General features: G+C 50.9%; 6 protein-coding genes across 6 annotated transcripts; 3 read left to right on the top strand and 3 right to left on the bottom strand.

Moving 5' to 3' along the window:
* Positions 1–2261: 2261 nt before the first annotated feature.
* CTAM01_10294 (Methyltransferase domain-containing protein) lies at positions 2262–2876 on the bottom strand (the record flags this gene model as incomplete). The annotated part of the gene is made up of 1 exon (XM_060526310.1): positions 2262–2876. One exon carries the CDS (start codon positions 2874–2876, stop codon positions 2262–2264), a length of 615 nt encoding a protein of 204 aa, XP_060379083.1.
* A 730-nt stretch (positions 2877–3606) lies between these two features.
* CTAM01_10293 (uncharacterized protein) lies at positions 3607–3873 on the top strand (the record flags this gene model as incomplete). Its single annotated transcript, XM_060526309.1, has 1 exon — positions 3607–3873. The coding sequence occupies one exon, from the start codon at positions 3607–3609 to the stop codon at positions 3871–3873; it is 267 nt and encodes an 88-aa protein (XP_060379082.1).
* A 782-nt stretch (positions 3874–4655) lies between these two features.
* CTAM01_10292 (uncharacterized protein) lies at positions 4656–5534 on the bottom strand (the record flags this gene model as incomplete). The annotated part of the gene is made up of 1 exon (XM_060526308.1): positions 4656–5534. The coding sequence occupies one exon, from the start codon at positions 5532–5534 to the stop codon at positions 4656–4658; it is 879 nt and encodes a 292-aa protein (XP_060379081.1).
* Positions 5535–6756: 1222 nt separating this feature from the next.
* CTAM01_10291 (cyclohexanone monooxygenase) lies at positions 6757–8763 on the top strand (the record flags this gene model as incomplete). The annotated part of the gene is made up of 1 exon (XM_060526307.1): positions 6757–8763. The coding sequence occupies one exon, from the start codon at positions 6757–6759 to the stop codon at positions 8761–8763; it is 2007 nt and encodes a 668-aa protein (XP_060379080.1).
* Positions 8764–10364: 1601 nt separating this feature from the next.
* Positions 10365–10984, top strand: CTAM01_10290 (uncharacterized protein; the record flags this gene model as incomplete). The annotated part of the gene is made up of 2 exons (XM_060526306.1): positions 10365–10798; positions 10966–10984. 2 exons carry the CDS (start codon positions 10365–10367, stop codon positions 10982–10984), a joined length of 453 nt encoding a protein of 150 aa, XP_060379079.1.
* Positions 10985–11535: 551 nt separating this feature from the next.
* CTAM01_10289 (protein kinase) lies at positions 11536–15086 on the bottom strand (the record flags this gene model as incomplete). The annotated part of the gene is made up of 5 exons (XM_060526305.1): positions 11536–11900; positions 11975–12277; positions 12532–13186; positions 13247–14762; positions 15010–15086. The coding sequence occupies 5 exons, from the start codon at positions 15084–15086 to the stop codon at positions 11536–11538; spliced, it is 2916 nt and encodes a 971-aa protein (XP_060379078.1).
* Positions 15087–15198: the final 112 nt, after the last annotated feature.

Genomic DNA, 15198 nt, shown 5'->3' with positions numbered 1-15198 from the left:
CTCGGTGATGCTACGTGACCACTGTGACACTCCAGCACCACGAGGGGCCCGCGAGCGAGCGATTGAAGGTAGTAAGCATCACCCTACTTTACTATACTGATCCCCCACCTGCAATGTGTGATGGTGGTGCCCTGACTAGTGAGCCAAGTCTCACGGTCGTTGCGGGAACCGGAGGCAGATGCGTGTCATACTTGACACAAGGATAGCATGGGGAAACCTTCTTTTCCTCCTTCCCTTTTGGCACCCAAAGCCAAGTCTTTCTGGTCAAGGATGGGTGATGTTGCCCGGGCTTGGGGGGAGGAGGGGGGAGGAGAGGTTTGCCTGCATTCTACAGAGCCTCAAGACTTTGTTAGTCCGGCTCAACCTTCCGCAGCTGTCCATCTTGAAAGTTGCACATCCTCCACCACACGTCTTTCCAACGCGAACAGTGTCGAGATGATGAGTTCCAGTTTTTTCCCTTCTTTGGACGGGAATTCCCCGGTGCCATGTGTCTTACATTGCTTGCACTGACCAAACTTCAAGGTCCTCCGGCTCGGCTGTTATCTTCCGCCCGTCCTTGGGGGCGGAAACTGTCCGATTAAACGAGAACGAACCTCACGGTCCCTTGAACCCCTCCGCCTTCCATTTTTCCCACTCGCTCAGATCTCTCTCTCTCCCCCGCCCGCCCACTCACTCACTCCCACCCCTTGCTCGCGGTACCGGGTAGAGTCTACACTAGAGAAGGGAGGGGAGGACCCGCTAGTTTAAACTTGGGGATCCTCGGGAGGCCGGGCCGGCGATGATCGTGACGGGGTTGATGCTAGAGGATTTGCGTCCCGGGATGATCAACAGCATCTATCCCAGCTATCCTAGCGTGCCTTTTGGCAGATTTCACTGTTTGTCTCGCTTATTTCGAAGCCTGGACCCTTGATCGTCGATAATTACGCTCTGACCTTTTGAGGTTTAGTGATGATTGTTGTTTTACCAGGTCGCTTAGGTCGTTTGCGATGCTGGGCGCTAATGTGTGTACGTGTGTGGAGGGGGAGATGGAGACTGGAGAGAGAAGAGGGGGGCTGTGAGGTTCTCAAAACCCCTGTAAGAGTGTTGGGAGTTGTATTTGCCCGCGGATTAGTTCTGCACGGGGGCGAAGCGTGTGAGAGATGGTGATGGTTACGGTCACAGTCAGCTTACCTTGCCGACTTCATCTAGGTCAGACCAAGATCCTGCTTTTGTTACCTTGAATGAATACCGCCCCCGTGTCGAAGAGGCATCGACTGTGCGATACGCACGAATCATGTCGACTTTGTGGAGGGATGGCCAGTTGTCGCGTGCTCGTATCAGTGATGGTTCATGAACCATGCATATGAGTTTCGCGCGTATTAGTGTGCACCCGATGGCGACAACGTTCGTCACTTCTGCGATCGCGTTGGGTCTTCTTCTGGATTATGAATTTATCTTTATGTAATCAACTTGCTAAAAAGTGTGTTTCGTTTCCTTTTCGGCCAATGTTATACGGGAACAAGAGAGATGGTCGCCAGAAAGAGGATATCTTCAATCTCAAAAAGAGATAAAATAGAAAAGAAAGAACCCGAAGAGTGGCTTTGCCAATCGCGGTGAGGATTCGAGCCTCACGCGGGGGTCGAACCCGCAACCTTGAGATTAAGAGTCTCACGCTCTACCGATTGAGCTAGCAAGGCGGGTCTTGTGCATTTGTTGATTGGGCACCCGAATTAGGGACCTGAGTATCTTTGCTTCGAGCTACTCGAGCGGCGCCGGCGACGTAACCAAGCCGAGCGTTCTATCGTCCGTTTCCCCGGCGCCGAGGGGGCGGGCTCGGGAGCAGCCATGTGCGCTGTCCAGAGAACGCTTCGGAATGAAAGGTAAGCCACTGCCTCGAGCGTCTTCCGACTGCTCGTGAGATTACTCTCAAGACGCTTAGCCTGCTAGTTCTCTCCCATGGTCTTTGCTCTGGTGTTGTGCTTTGGCATCTCCGCCGGGTAAGGCTAGCGAAGGAAAACTGTAATGAATCTTAAGTCTTGAAATTCCGGCAGCTAAAAGTCTTTTGACTTTCCAGAATCGACCAACTTGGGTCGAGGGATAGTGTCTGGGCTTCTAGATGACCTGCTCTCAAGTTCCTGTATCTCTGTAGGTATGATGTAATGAAGACTTGTCTGACTGAAATGCTTCTTAGCAACGGTTACTGCCGATCTCTCACAGCCGTAAACTCCTCTAAGGGAGCTCATCAGATCTTTCGTTGAACCTTTACGGACTATCCCTTAACATCACCGTACTTGAAGAATAACCATGACCGCACGCGCTCCACGTCTATAGTCTTCCAATTGGGCGCTCAAGAGATTCACTTTTCCCAGCTTGTCAAGAGACGTAACTTTTTCCTTATAGCCATTCTTCTCCCACACAGTCTCGTACACAGTTGCGACAACGAATCCGCTAGAGCGAACAATTCTAACAAACTCGTCAAAAGCTTCGGACCCTACATGACCCTCAGTCATCGTACCAGCGCAGACAACGACATCGTAGTAGTCAGAGGCCTGCGTCAAAGGCTGGGAGAGGTCTGTCGTGCTCAAAGACCGGTATGCACCAGATCTCTCGGCGACCTTGAGCATTCCTTGACTGAGGTCTACGCCATCTATCTGCGTGGCTCCGAACTTCGCGAGATTGACTCCGACAAGGCCTGTTCCGCACCCAGCGTCTAGAATTTTTGACGTTGCAATAGCAGACGGACCGACATACTTGACGACCTGCTCGCTGGCAAGGACTGGTGCCACGTAATCTTGGTCTGCACCTAGCAGGTCGCGATTGTAATTTTCGGCCCAGTCATCGTAGAGGCATCTCGTCTCCGCGATGCTGGTCAAGTTCAAAGCGCGCTCAATAGACATGCCGGCGAACAATTATCGGCGATGGCCTCTTTCCTGGGTAGTAGATGACCAAAGGCGGGAGCTTAAAGATGTGATGAAAACGAGTTGGTGGAAAGTATCGTCCTATGCCGTCAAGGATGTCAAACGTTGTGTTAATAACAAGTAACATTCCGACACCAAGCGAGAATGACGTTGCGTAGCGCATGCAACAGGTTGTAACATCATGCTGATTGGCGCTGCTATCGATCTGAGCATGTGTTGAAAGCAGATTGACAACTTCCTACCCAGTAAGGTTGGTTCACTTTAAGATCCTCTCCCAACCCCGTAATTGACTTTGCATGTGGGAGCCGAGTTAGCGCCACCATATGGCTGGCTTTTTGCTTACTGACTCTTGTGCCGGCTCTTCGGACTTTCGGAGTATGCGGGGTCGGTGTGTCCGAGGCTTACATTGGACGCCGCCAAAGGACTTTCGCACTTTGCGACAAGATGGCGATCTAGGGGGGATTTGGGAACTTGTTTTGCTTAACTTATAGTAATTAGAAATCATTCACATGTGTTCCTGTTCAACATCAAATCTGGCGTACAGGTCGGTTCCATAAATACCAAAGCCACCCTTCCAACCAGATGTCGTTCCTATTCACAAGAAGTTACAGTTCTCCATCAAAGACAAGAAAAAGCTCTTATTCGCATTAACAAACCTCCTATACATTGTTCATAAAATCTTGCTTGGCACCTCACATCCTTCACAACCATGCCAGTCTACCCAAGAAACCAGAGGCCCCTCCACGCGGCCCTCGCTGCAGACAGACAGCGTGCTCTCGAAAAAGCAAAGATGAAGGCTGCATCAGCCGAAAAGACAGAGGACGGCTTTGGCGGACGTAACGATTCGAAGACGCGAGACAATATGGAAGTGGTCGGCACCAAGAAAGCTAGAAAATGGCTCGGCAGCTTCCACATAACCTCGAAGACCTCGAACGAGAACTCAAAGCCTCGCACATCAGACTACCAAAGCCTGTAAGGAGCACACTCTGTTTACGATGATGATTCGATCTTCCATCAATTCTGGGAATCGCGTGCGACACGGATTCTTTCGACCAGTCTGGTGATGCACCAACAGTCAAAAGTTGAAGTCGCGATCGCAAGCACTCGACGGACGACCGCATTTGACCAACCTGTAAACGAAGACCCTGAAATCTGCGACAGCATCATTGCGTTATCACAATGCTGCAGTCAAAAGTAGTTACATGGAATCATACAAAGAACGACAGAAGGAACATCAAGGTGTTCAAGGGCGTGGTGATAAGGGCCACGTCATTATGTTGGTCTTGGTTATTGAGACAGGGGCAACCGCGTTTCTTTCATGGCAAGGGAAGTCAGCGGCTGGGGCTATGGTTTTTTGTCTACGAGCGATATTTTCGACTGTTATTCTGTGCAGGAGTTACGGGAAGGTGGCCAGAAGGCTAGCCGCAGCAGGCGTCGGTGTAGGAGTTTTTTGTTGCTGATTTATCAATCTATACCCCTATCTCAGGTTTATCTATCACAAGGCTAATGTCCTGAGAACAAATTTACCACTGTAGTTCTAAGATGAAGGTACCTGTAGAACCAAGTCTCTAACAACATGCCACGTATTAACTGGGATGGAATATGTACCCAAAACCACGGCAAGCCTTCTAGTCCATGGAGCAAGCCTGCCTTATCACTCTCGCCAGTTTCTCCTTCAATGGATTCTGTCTTGCATCAACTCTTCTACAACCATATCGATCAGTTCTGTACGTCAGTTGGTAGATGGGTTGGCGATTCCTACCTGGTCCTGGCGACAGCCAACTCTCGATCCAAAACCCCATCAGGCGCGAAGTGTTCGTAGAAGCCCCTGATACTATTGCCAATCCCGTCAAGTCCTAGCATGTCGCCGATACTCTCCAACCCATACTTTCTCATGATTACTCGATTCTCCGGACGAAGCTCATCTTCGTAGTATTCCCAGGTCTCCTCGCGCGGCCGCCAGCGGACTGTTGCAAAACTGCCAAATGAACTTCCAGGATTCTCATCTTCGTGTTGGATCGTCCTGTCGTCATAACCAAAAGAGTCCTCCCAAGTGTTCTCCAGTCGGTCGATGACGATGATGCTGCGGGAATACCACTCGTTGTTAAAGTCTTCGGGGAGAAACCAGAACTTGGCGTCATCAATGTCGTCCATTACGGCACGGTTCCGAATTTCGTGCCCGTGATGATCAATGCATGCTTGTGCACGCTCTTGGCAGGTCAGGTGGGACGGGAGAGGGAAGCAAACGACCTCTATCCTGTCCCGTCCCCATTCGCGATTGTGACGCCTGGCGTGACGAGAGAGAGCGTGCGCCAGCTTTGCGGCCTGGGTTGGGGTTGCTGTTGGGGTGATATCATAGACCGCCATACCAAAAGGGGCTTGTCGCTGGGACGAATAGTTCCAGTCGTCTGGCTGAACGGTTGTGGGTTTTACATATGCTGCGAAAATCGGAGTGCCGTCGTAGCTCGGTGCAGGTGTTACTACTATTTCGATTGTAGTGAGCTTTCTACGCCTGAGTGGTATCATTGGTGCGTGGTGAAGTTGAGGTTCACTTTCGTCGCCGTCTTCGTCGCCTTCATTCTCTGAAGGAACGTCCGGGATTGGGTCGTAAGAGAGCCGCTCGCAGGCGCGACACATTGTTGCATCACAAGACTTTCTGATGTTGACTTATTCAGACTCGATCAGGAAGCAACATAACATTCAAGCTGTGCGATGACGATGGGAGAAAATTTCACAGCAATGAAAAAGGAGACTTTGTCCCAAGGCTCATGGGCACAAGTGCTGGTCCCTAATTAGTGATGGAACGAGTAGGGTCGGCGCTACCAAGAAGTGGGGACTGATGCCTAGAGCCGGCGAAACAATTACGATTGACAGCTGATCGAGGATTAGCCACAGTCTACAGTAATTGATCGTAGATCGACATATCTGTAGTTGAGTACGGTCTTTTGGATAAGCTGGGGAGTTTTATGCCGTTGCCATGCCTGAACTATGGCAGGCGCATATAACAAAATTTTCATAGAGAGACACAGATTCCGAGGAAATCATGTAGGATTAACAACAAAGACCCGCCAACGTCACCGGGAGTAATGAGACCGATACGCTACGATTGAAGAGGAAATGGTTCCAAGTCAAGAAGAACCATCGTGATGTGGTATATCAAAGTGGAAACAAGCATGTTTTTTGTTGTAAGCCTGCAATAAGCCTGCAACCTGCTCCATGAGTCTCTTCTTGAGATAGAAACTTTCAAGACCTCACTGTCGGATTGGAAGTCCAATTCAACATCGAAGGGCGGCTGCGCAGGGACCAACCACCTACAGCCCCTACTTCCATCCCAGCTGCCCATCCGACCTACGCTTGTTCGTGTCCCTTTGACACACTACGCAGAATTACCCAATACAGTCATTCTAACATCTCCGTCGCCCACGGAACTCATCGGTTCGAATCAACTACCCTGTGAAAGGGATACCAACACTCACACACAGCCAAATCAGTGATCCGGCATGTCACTAGATTGGCCGATTGGTCAAAATTGCAGGCTAAATGATCTATGCACTTGTGTGGAAAGCGATGTCGGACTTGTGATGCCAGTATTCGTGCGAACGCTTGCAGCTTGTGTGATCGAGGAACGATGGCGTATCGAAGGCCTTGTAATGGCGTGCGGCTTGCCTTATCATCCAAACGCGGGCCAGCAACAGCGGCGAGTGTATGAAGTCAAAGCCAGAGACAATTTGATCGAGAATAAGGGTTGAACAGGTGTAATTTTTGTAGTAGTTGTTATACGTATGTTTGTCACTGCCACTAGTCTCACATCACCTCTTCCATTCGACTCAATTGAAGAAGCTCAAACGCGACACAGAATATGTCGGCACCCGCACCGCAAGACACTGTCTCTCACGTTGACGCCAAAAAGCTTGAGGCTGTCAGGAGGAAGTATGCCGAGGAAGCAGAGAAGAGGCTGAGACCAGAAGGCTCTGCACAATTTCAACCCCTCAACGAAGCCTCAGAGGATCGACTACACTCACTTCTCGATGATCCGTGGGCGGATCACGCAAGACTGAATGCCAAACCATCGCCATTCCGCGATACCAAGCATACCCGATTTTTCGTTCTAGGAGCCGGATTCGGAGGCCTACTGTACGCGGTAAACCTCATTGAATCTGGTGTTGCAACCGCAGACGAAATACGAATCGTCGATGCGGCTGGCGGTTTTGGCGGGACTTGGTACTGGCATCGGTATCCCGGACTGCACTGCGACCTCGAGAGCTATTGCTATCTACCTCTTCTTGAGGAAACTGGTTACGTCCCGACCAAGAAGTACGCCCCGGCCGCGGAAATCCGACGATATGCGGAACTCATTGCGTCGCGATGGAAGCTTGACGACAAGACTCTGTTCCGGTCTGACGTGCGTAGTGTGCAGTGGGACGATAAGAAGGAACTCTGGAATATCAGTCTCTCTGAGAGACGTGGTCCTGGAGAACCTGTGATCAAGCAAGAGATCCAGGCGCAGTATGTTTACCTGGCCGCGGGTGTTCTCACAAAACCACAAGTGCCAAAGATTTCCGGTCTCCTTTCCTACAAAGGGGACATATTCCACACGTCTAGATGGAACTACGATGTCACTGGAGGATCTCAAGAAGATCAAACACTCACCAACTTGCGAGACAAGAGGGTCGCGATAGTCGGCACGGCCGCAACGGCCATAGGAGCAATCCCCACGCTCGCCAAGTTCGCAAAGGAGTTGTACGTGGTGCAGCGAACACCAGCATACGTCAAAGAACGCGGTCAACAAGACACAGACCCCGAAACTTTCAAAGCTACTGTCGCCAGAAAGAGAGGTTGGCAATTCGAGAGGCAGATCAACTTGAACCGACACATGACCAACGCCCTCTTGCCAGGCCAGCCCAACTTGGTCAACGATGGCTGGACCGATATGCCCGCTTACTCCGCGGTCATGGGTTCGCCCGCCCATGGCATCGTCAACCCTTCCCCAGAAGACCAAGACCGAAGGGCCACCTGGTTCCATGCCCTGGACCTGCCACATATGGAACGTGTACGCGCTCGAGTCAGCAGCATCGTGAAGGATGAAGGAACCGCGGAGAGATTGAAGCCCTGGTACCCCTCTTGGTGTAAACGTCCAACATTCAGCGATGAGTATCTACAGGCTTTCAACGATCCGCATGTACATCTCCTCGACACCAACGGTAAGGGGCCATCTCATGCCACAGAGAGAGGCATCGTCATCGCCGGTGAGGAGTATCCCGTCGACATCATCATCTTTAGCACAGGCTATTCCGTCACCGGTGGTCGCACGGGAGGAAGTCCAGCAGAACGAGTCGGCATCGAGCTTCTCGGACGTAATGGCATCTCATTGGATGCCAAATGGCGTCGCAACGGCGCTGCCACACTGCATGGATACCTCACGAACGAGTTTCCCAACCTCTTCTTCTCTGGTACGTCTCAGGGTACCATCACAGGCAACAATGTGTTCATGTTGGGTCTCATTGCTCGACATGTCACGTACATCGTCTCCGAGGCTGAGAAACGAGTCGGTGCTGGTCAAAGGGCCATCGTCGAGGTGACTCGAGAGGCAGAGGAACAGCACAGTCTGGAAGTTGCGAAGAGGGCCCCGTTCTTTTCATCGCTTGCGGGATGTACCCCGGGATACTTCAACGGACACGGTCAAGCGGCCTCAGACGACCCTAGAGAGAGGGCCAAGCAGGCACGGGGAGTCGTGTGGGCTGAAGGTACGGTCTCTTTCTTGGAGTATATTGGTAAATGGAGGAACGAGGGAAAGTTGGAAGGGATCTCCATTTCAGCGCGACCTAGACTCGCGGCGCATGGCAGTGACAGATTGTCTAAGCTTTGATGCAGTATCTACTAAACCTAGGTCTTAAGCATACTCAGCCATTATGCTGTTAAGGCAGTTCAGGTGACTGAAATTGGATTCATGGGAATTGAGGATAGAGAATTCTGATGCACTATCGAGCGCTCGCATGATGAGACAAGCGTAGGGTCAGAGGTCCATTGTAGTCTTGGTTCACCCCTGTGAACAGCACAAGCATAAGTTATCCTTGTAGCTCTCAACCTAGCTTGATTAGAAAGCCCAGTAAGATAGTTGACACTCCAATGGGAGACTTTAAGCATATTTCAAAATGTAGTATGCAATAGTTCACATGTATCGAAGAATCTTCCAACACTGGCATTCGCCTGCGATATACCTTTGTCATTGTTGTCACGATTTCTACGAATCAAAGTTTGAAACGTAGATGCAATTGATTTCGATTTTGAGTTGACGATTCCGACCCGACACAATATGTCTGCCTCCAGGTTAAACATCAAAACACTCTGACCTCTCAGCAAAGCGCTCTGTCCACTCGTAACTTTGTGGGCGTTGAGTCGTGCAGCCGGCATGCTATGATACAGTGATCTCAGGCAGCAGCAGATAATCAAAAAGAATCTAGATCACATGTGCGGTCTATAGCATCGAGACGATGACGGATGTAACCGCTATTACTTGATATCCATCTGGTGTCAAAGTGGCGGGACGTCACGGAAAGTATGCAAGATATTGGATGCCGGACTTCAAGCTCAAGTCGAGTCGACTTCCCAGTGACGCCGCCTCGAATCTCGGAGTTTTCATGAACTCTGTAGCATGATGAACTCGAATATCTGGGAGAAAGAGATTGAAGAGTGACATCAGGACTCATCACATAGGCTGGGTGAAAAACATGCCTCGGATTACTTCGGAACAAGCTTGGCGATGACTTTGTAGGTGTTCTCGTAATCAAGCTGTCGATGAGCTCGGACTCGGTCATTATCAGCACTTCGAAATGATGTTGAATATCCTTTCAGACAAAAGAGGCGGGCTTTTCCAGAAAACCGAAGGTACCGGAAGACTTTCTTGTAAGTCGAGCCTCGGTCCGGCTTCAAAGCAAGATCGAAAAGGTATCTCAGGAGTCATCACTCCGCCAAGTCCGATGCCCGCAGATTCCGTGTTCGCATGTTAAACTTGCTCTTTCAACGGAGTATAGCGGAGGTGACGGCAATTTCAAGCTTCATCGAGATCAAAACTTTGGGACGAGGACGGAGATCAACGGACATGATCACTACTGACTTGAAAAAGGGTGTAGGAAACCCAAGTATAAGAATTTGGCGCAACCCTCTTTACCAGCTTCAACTCTTGGGAATACAGATCCATCACATCTCTTCACCCATCTGAAAAGACAGTGACAGCACCCACACCCTCATCCTCCCTGTCATCATCGTCAACAAACCTGTTTCCAACAAATCATCATAAACAAGCATCCAAAATTCCCGAGACTCCCGCCAATCTAAACTCTATCCACGCAGTCGGGACATTCGCACCAAACTCCTCGCACCCGGATCCCTCGCAAACTCAATCCTGAGAAACACGCTTCAGCCATCTCACTCTATCCCACCGATCCTTGTTCAACCCCTTCACACATAATGAAGACCTCCCACCTCTTCCTCCTCGCCACCCCCATCCTCGCAGCTGTAGCCCCAGCCACAACCGCCGAACGGTGCGGATCCCTCGGCGTAATGACATACACCGCCGCATCCCTCGACACCTCCGCCGCCGGTGGCAATGGGGTTGATCCCGCACAGATCCGCACGTGCCAGGACCACCCCCTAGGCCTGGCCCCTCGACCCGAACACGCCGTCGGACCCCGTCCTGCGTCCGCAGACAACAAAGTGAGCGGAGGAGTCAACTCCACAACCGTAAATCGCTGGGGCTGGAGCTGGGGCTGGCGGCACGGTGGCGGCGGCGGCTGGGGTAACTGCTGGGACGTCGATCCGGGCGACTACGGCTGCTCGGGGGGCTACTGCTATAAGGCGTGCGACGGAGACGGGCGGTGGTGCTGGACTGCGCGGAATAGAGGGTACGGAGACTGGCAGACGTGCGATAAAGATTCCGATTGTGCAAATTTGGATGATGTTGGGTGCGGGAAGGGGTGTAAATCTTGTGGGTGTGGGTGTTAGTTGAAAGCCTCATCGCTTTCGTTTAGATCTTTTCATAAAGTCTACTGTGGTTCGTGATGTGTCATAGGGCCGGGGAACGCGACTGAGTTCTGGTGTTTGGGTTATTGGTATTGTGCGTACTTAGTCTGGTTAGTTCAGTCTTATTAGAGCGGCATTGATTGATGACTTTGGGATTTCCCCTGCTCGTGATCGGTCTGGGCTTTTGGTTATGACCTCGTTTTTGCACGTGTCATCGTTGCTTGGATGACCATCTCGTCCCAAGAGTTGACGTAACCGGACGCGGCAGCGATGCATGCTTGACGTTGATCAAAAATCTGTCACAATCACAAACCAGGATAAGAAAAATCATTTCAGATGGAGCTGAAGTCATCCTCAGTCGCAGCTTGAAGATCACATAGAGATAGCGAAGTTCCATTGGGTTAGGGAAGATGCCATTACTCTCACCTCGTAGATGATGGCGATTTTCTATTCTAAGAGAAAATCTGATCTCGATACACCTCAACATGATGAAAGCAAACAAGAGATGACAAAAATTTGGGTATCATAACAAGGAAATCTAGGAACTTTCAAGGAATGAGAGGATTGACACATGCTGTGCCAGTGCCAGCAGCCCGGCTTTTCCTTCACATCAGATACCTTAAGGTCCAAAATTCAAATGACATCCAAGATATTGAAGGTTAACAACCGAATGATCTTGCGTCATCGTTCCAATCTGTTGACAACTAGAATCGAATGTTGGATTATATGCGTAGTAAATCTGCTCTTGGTCAATGCTCGTTGCCATGACATCAGTGGACAGTGTCGAGATATTGGACAAGCCCTCGGTCAACGAAGGCACTTCGGATTTGATAGACGACTGTGTGAGAGACGGTCGGTCCTGGAATTCGCGAATCCACTTTAGACATATAGCAATCTCCCGCTGAATGCTGTCACAGGTCTGAAATTGTCTCTGTGAGTCCAGGAACTTGCAGAATTTATCAAGTTCATCAAGTTCGTCGCGATCTAAGCAGTAGTCAGCTGTATGTTCGTGCTTGGCCTTACGGCAGCTCCAGCTGGGCAATATGAAGGACACATACAGGGTGAAGGCATGACCTCTGGACATGTCGGTCCGAAGATGATTTTGTAGATCTCCCCCCACTTGCCGGCTCCATTCATCACGCGCATCTGTCCTTGACAAGAGCTCCACTGAGCGTCGTCCATGTTATCATCGACGATGGCAGGTTGCCTTTGGCATTGAACTTCAGAATTGTAGTGGTTATTGAGTTTTTCTGTCGATGACAGTCGCACTTGACACCTGCTACATTTGTATCCAGGTTCGCGATGGTTGCGACGAAGGTGTTCCCTATGATAACATGTTAACCGGTGCAATCTTATTCCATCTGCGTGACGCGTTACACATGTCAGAAGGGGGAAGAGAAAGCTTACTTGAGCCTGTGAAATTCTTGCCAACCGGCTCCTCCACACGACTTCCACTTCCCCTTGCAGTATTTCTCAGGGTCATGCTTGAAATAATGGCATGCAAAAGCGCCCTCTACATCTTGACTGGTTGTCGGTGACTCTGAGACTAAGTCAAAAGAGCTTTCCGCTCCCTGTGTGGTTGCAGAGCTCTTTCTTGGCGGCTTCTGCAACCTACGTCGTTTGACTGCAGATTTCTCGTTGCTGGTGCTACAGTGCCGCTTCCCATTCTTGGTGTTTTCAGGAACAGTCAGACTCGGACGAGATGTTGGGGGGTCTCCAAAAGAGAACGAGTATTCTTCCAAGTTTGGAGATCCGAGTTGACCCATGTCAGGTGAGATGGTGAGGTTCATGCCTCCATATACAATGTTCGACTGATTCATGGTATTGGCGGAAGGCCCAAAAGTTAAAAGTGGCTCTGTCGATGAGGCAGCCAAGGGAAAGTCAATCATATCGTCATACTCCGAGTTGTAGGAGCCGGTAGACGAGTAGGAAGAGTTGAACTGTGGTACACGCGTCGAGAATGGCTGACTGCGTTGTGTTGGGCTTGGTACTTCGACCACGTTGACAGTGATTGACCGAGCTTCACGACGCGCGGTCCCAATCGAGAGCTCATGCCTGCATGCCCAACTTGACATTTCTCCTCGAGGAGCTGGCTCTGTGTAGCCTGGGTCGTCTATACACTTTTCGTACATCTTCTCGAGGCTGGAGACAATACCAGCGCAAGCTATTCGCTTGGAACCATCAACTTCCAGCATCTTGTCTTGAATCAAATCAAGCAAGTCGTGAATGAAGGAACTCGCTTTCGGGGCCCGATGGAGTCGACTGATCCACTGTTCAAGTCTGCATTAGCACCCACGCATAATACGAATACACATCCATCGGGTACTCACGTCAGAGACAGCGGCTTTGAGCTTCACTCGAGTACCCTTTTCCTGGTCTTTGGAAACCTCGAAAAAGGAGTTGTCGAGCCGTTTACCGGTCTTTGTCTGGCGATTGGCGCTGAATTTCTTGACCCCCTTCCGGCCCAGAGTCATCCACGTAGCAGCGACACTCATGACGCAGCCAAGAGACCAAATGTCTGCCTTTTGGCCATCAAACTTGCCAACATCATGCTCTGGAGCACGATACGCCGGTGAACAGCCTGCAGGTCTGTCTCCTTGCGAAGAGTCTGGCTTGCGGCCGATCTGGGATAGGCCAAAGTCAGCCAGCTTCCACTGCCCATTTTCGACGAGGATATTTTCAGGTTTGATGTCGCCGTGGTAGCCCCCATCGACTTCTTCAGCCGTTTCGTGGTCTCTCGCGATGGAGCGCTTCTTCAGTCGGCAGTAGTGGATCGCCTTCAAGGCCTCGGCGACACCAAGCATTTGCTTCGCGGTCATGCTCGTAGGCTTCACCGCGCTGGCTGAGTCGCAAGCCAAGGAGGATGGCGGTTCGGTGAAGAGGCCGTGAAGGTCGTGTTCAGCCCAAGGAGTCACCAAGTAGTAGGTATCTCCATGCTTGAAGGTGGCAAGCAGCTCAATTACATGGGGTTGATCGGGGCCGCCAAAGGTCTTGAGGGCTTCCACCTCGCGAGCGTATTCCTCCGGTCCAGCGTTGAGAAGCTGCTTGACTGCGACTGTAGAGACGGGAAAGTCGTGATGGCCGTCGTGAAGGTGGGCCTGATATATGCGGGAGTTCTTGCTGCAACCATTGCGAGGCCCTTGGATTCCATGGGGAGAGTCAGGCATGACGAAAGGCAGGATAGAAGACGCCGGGAAGTTGCGAGTCTCGCTGACGAGATCAGCTCGCGCAAACACAGGGGCAAGAAACTTCCACTGTGTCTCCTCCAAGAGTATCGACTCGTAGTAACTGAGTCCCATCAAGGATAGATCGAAGCTAGATCGGGCGACTGTAGACCGCACCAATGTGCTCGTCTCTTCTCCCGACGTGGAAGCAAATGCCAATGGAAGTTGCGAATCGTCGAGGTGATTCTGTCTGAAGGCTGCGATGGCATCGGCTCGACCAATCAAGACCAGGATGGCAAATATCTTGGTGTATTTCTTCTCCTTGACGATTGCGGAGGCATACATGCGGCGCATGAAGTCGGCTCCAGGGCAGGAAGTCCGGAGAGCTCCAAGTATCGACTTCTCGGAAAGAATTCGGTTGATATCGGGCTCGGGAAGGAACTCCTTGGAAGAGTCACCATCGAGACTGAAGGAGCGACACATGGCTCCTTCCAATGCCTGTTTCAGAGGCTTCGTCATCTCCATGGTGTTAGGCTGGAGCACAACTGATGGAAGGATGGGGCATTCATTTTCGGGAGTAGTCTCGATCATGCTAAGAGTGCTGTAGGATGTGGATTGTTGATGGTTGCTGTCTAATGATACCAAGAGATCAAGGCTGGGCGAGGTGAGGTGGAGGGGAATTCTGGCAAAGGGGGAGCAGCATCACTTTAAATGGAAAAAGAATGGCACATTGCACGAGAAACAGGGCGATCGAACGTGCCATTAGTAGCACAAATGCAAGATTCGGTCAAGCATACCGCTTCACCTTTCTTGCGTATCTACGCATATGCGGAAGATTGGACGCGTAAAAATTCATCTTGGGCTCTCAAGATTGGTCAGGTTGAAGTAGGGCAACCAGGCGTCGAGCACCAACTCCAGCACAGCCTCACTGCCTCAATGCCTCAGCGTAACGGTAGTTGTGTCTCAGTTGGTAGACGGCCGGGTCCAATGTCGTCACGAACATCATTCGTAGCGGCTATTGAAGCAAGAAAGAGTGGTTCGCATAAGCCGCAGAAAGGGACATGAACATGAGGAATGTTGGATGAGTGGGAGTGAGTGAAGTTGAAGGAGCTGTTTGC

The sequence above is a fragment of the Colletotrichum tamarilloi genome, assembly GCF_030869305.1.
Source record: "Colletotrichum tamarilloi strain Tom-12 chromosome Unknown Scaffold_46.1, whole genome shotgun sequence".
Taxonomy (NCBI): Eukaryota; Fungi; Ascomycota; class Sordariomycetes; order Glomerellales; family Glomerellaceae; genus Colletotrichum; species Colletotrichum tamarilloi.
The sequence above is the reverse complement of the archived record's forward strand: the minus strand, read 5'-3'. Positions and strand labels throughout refer to the sequence as shown.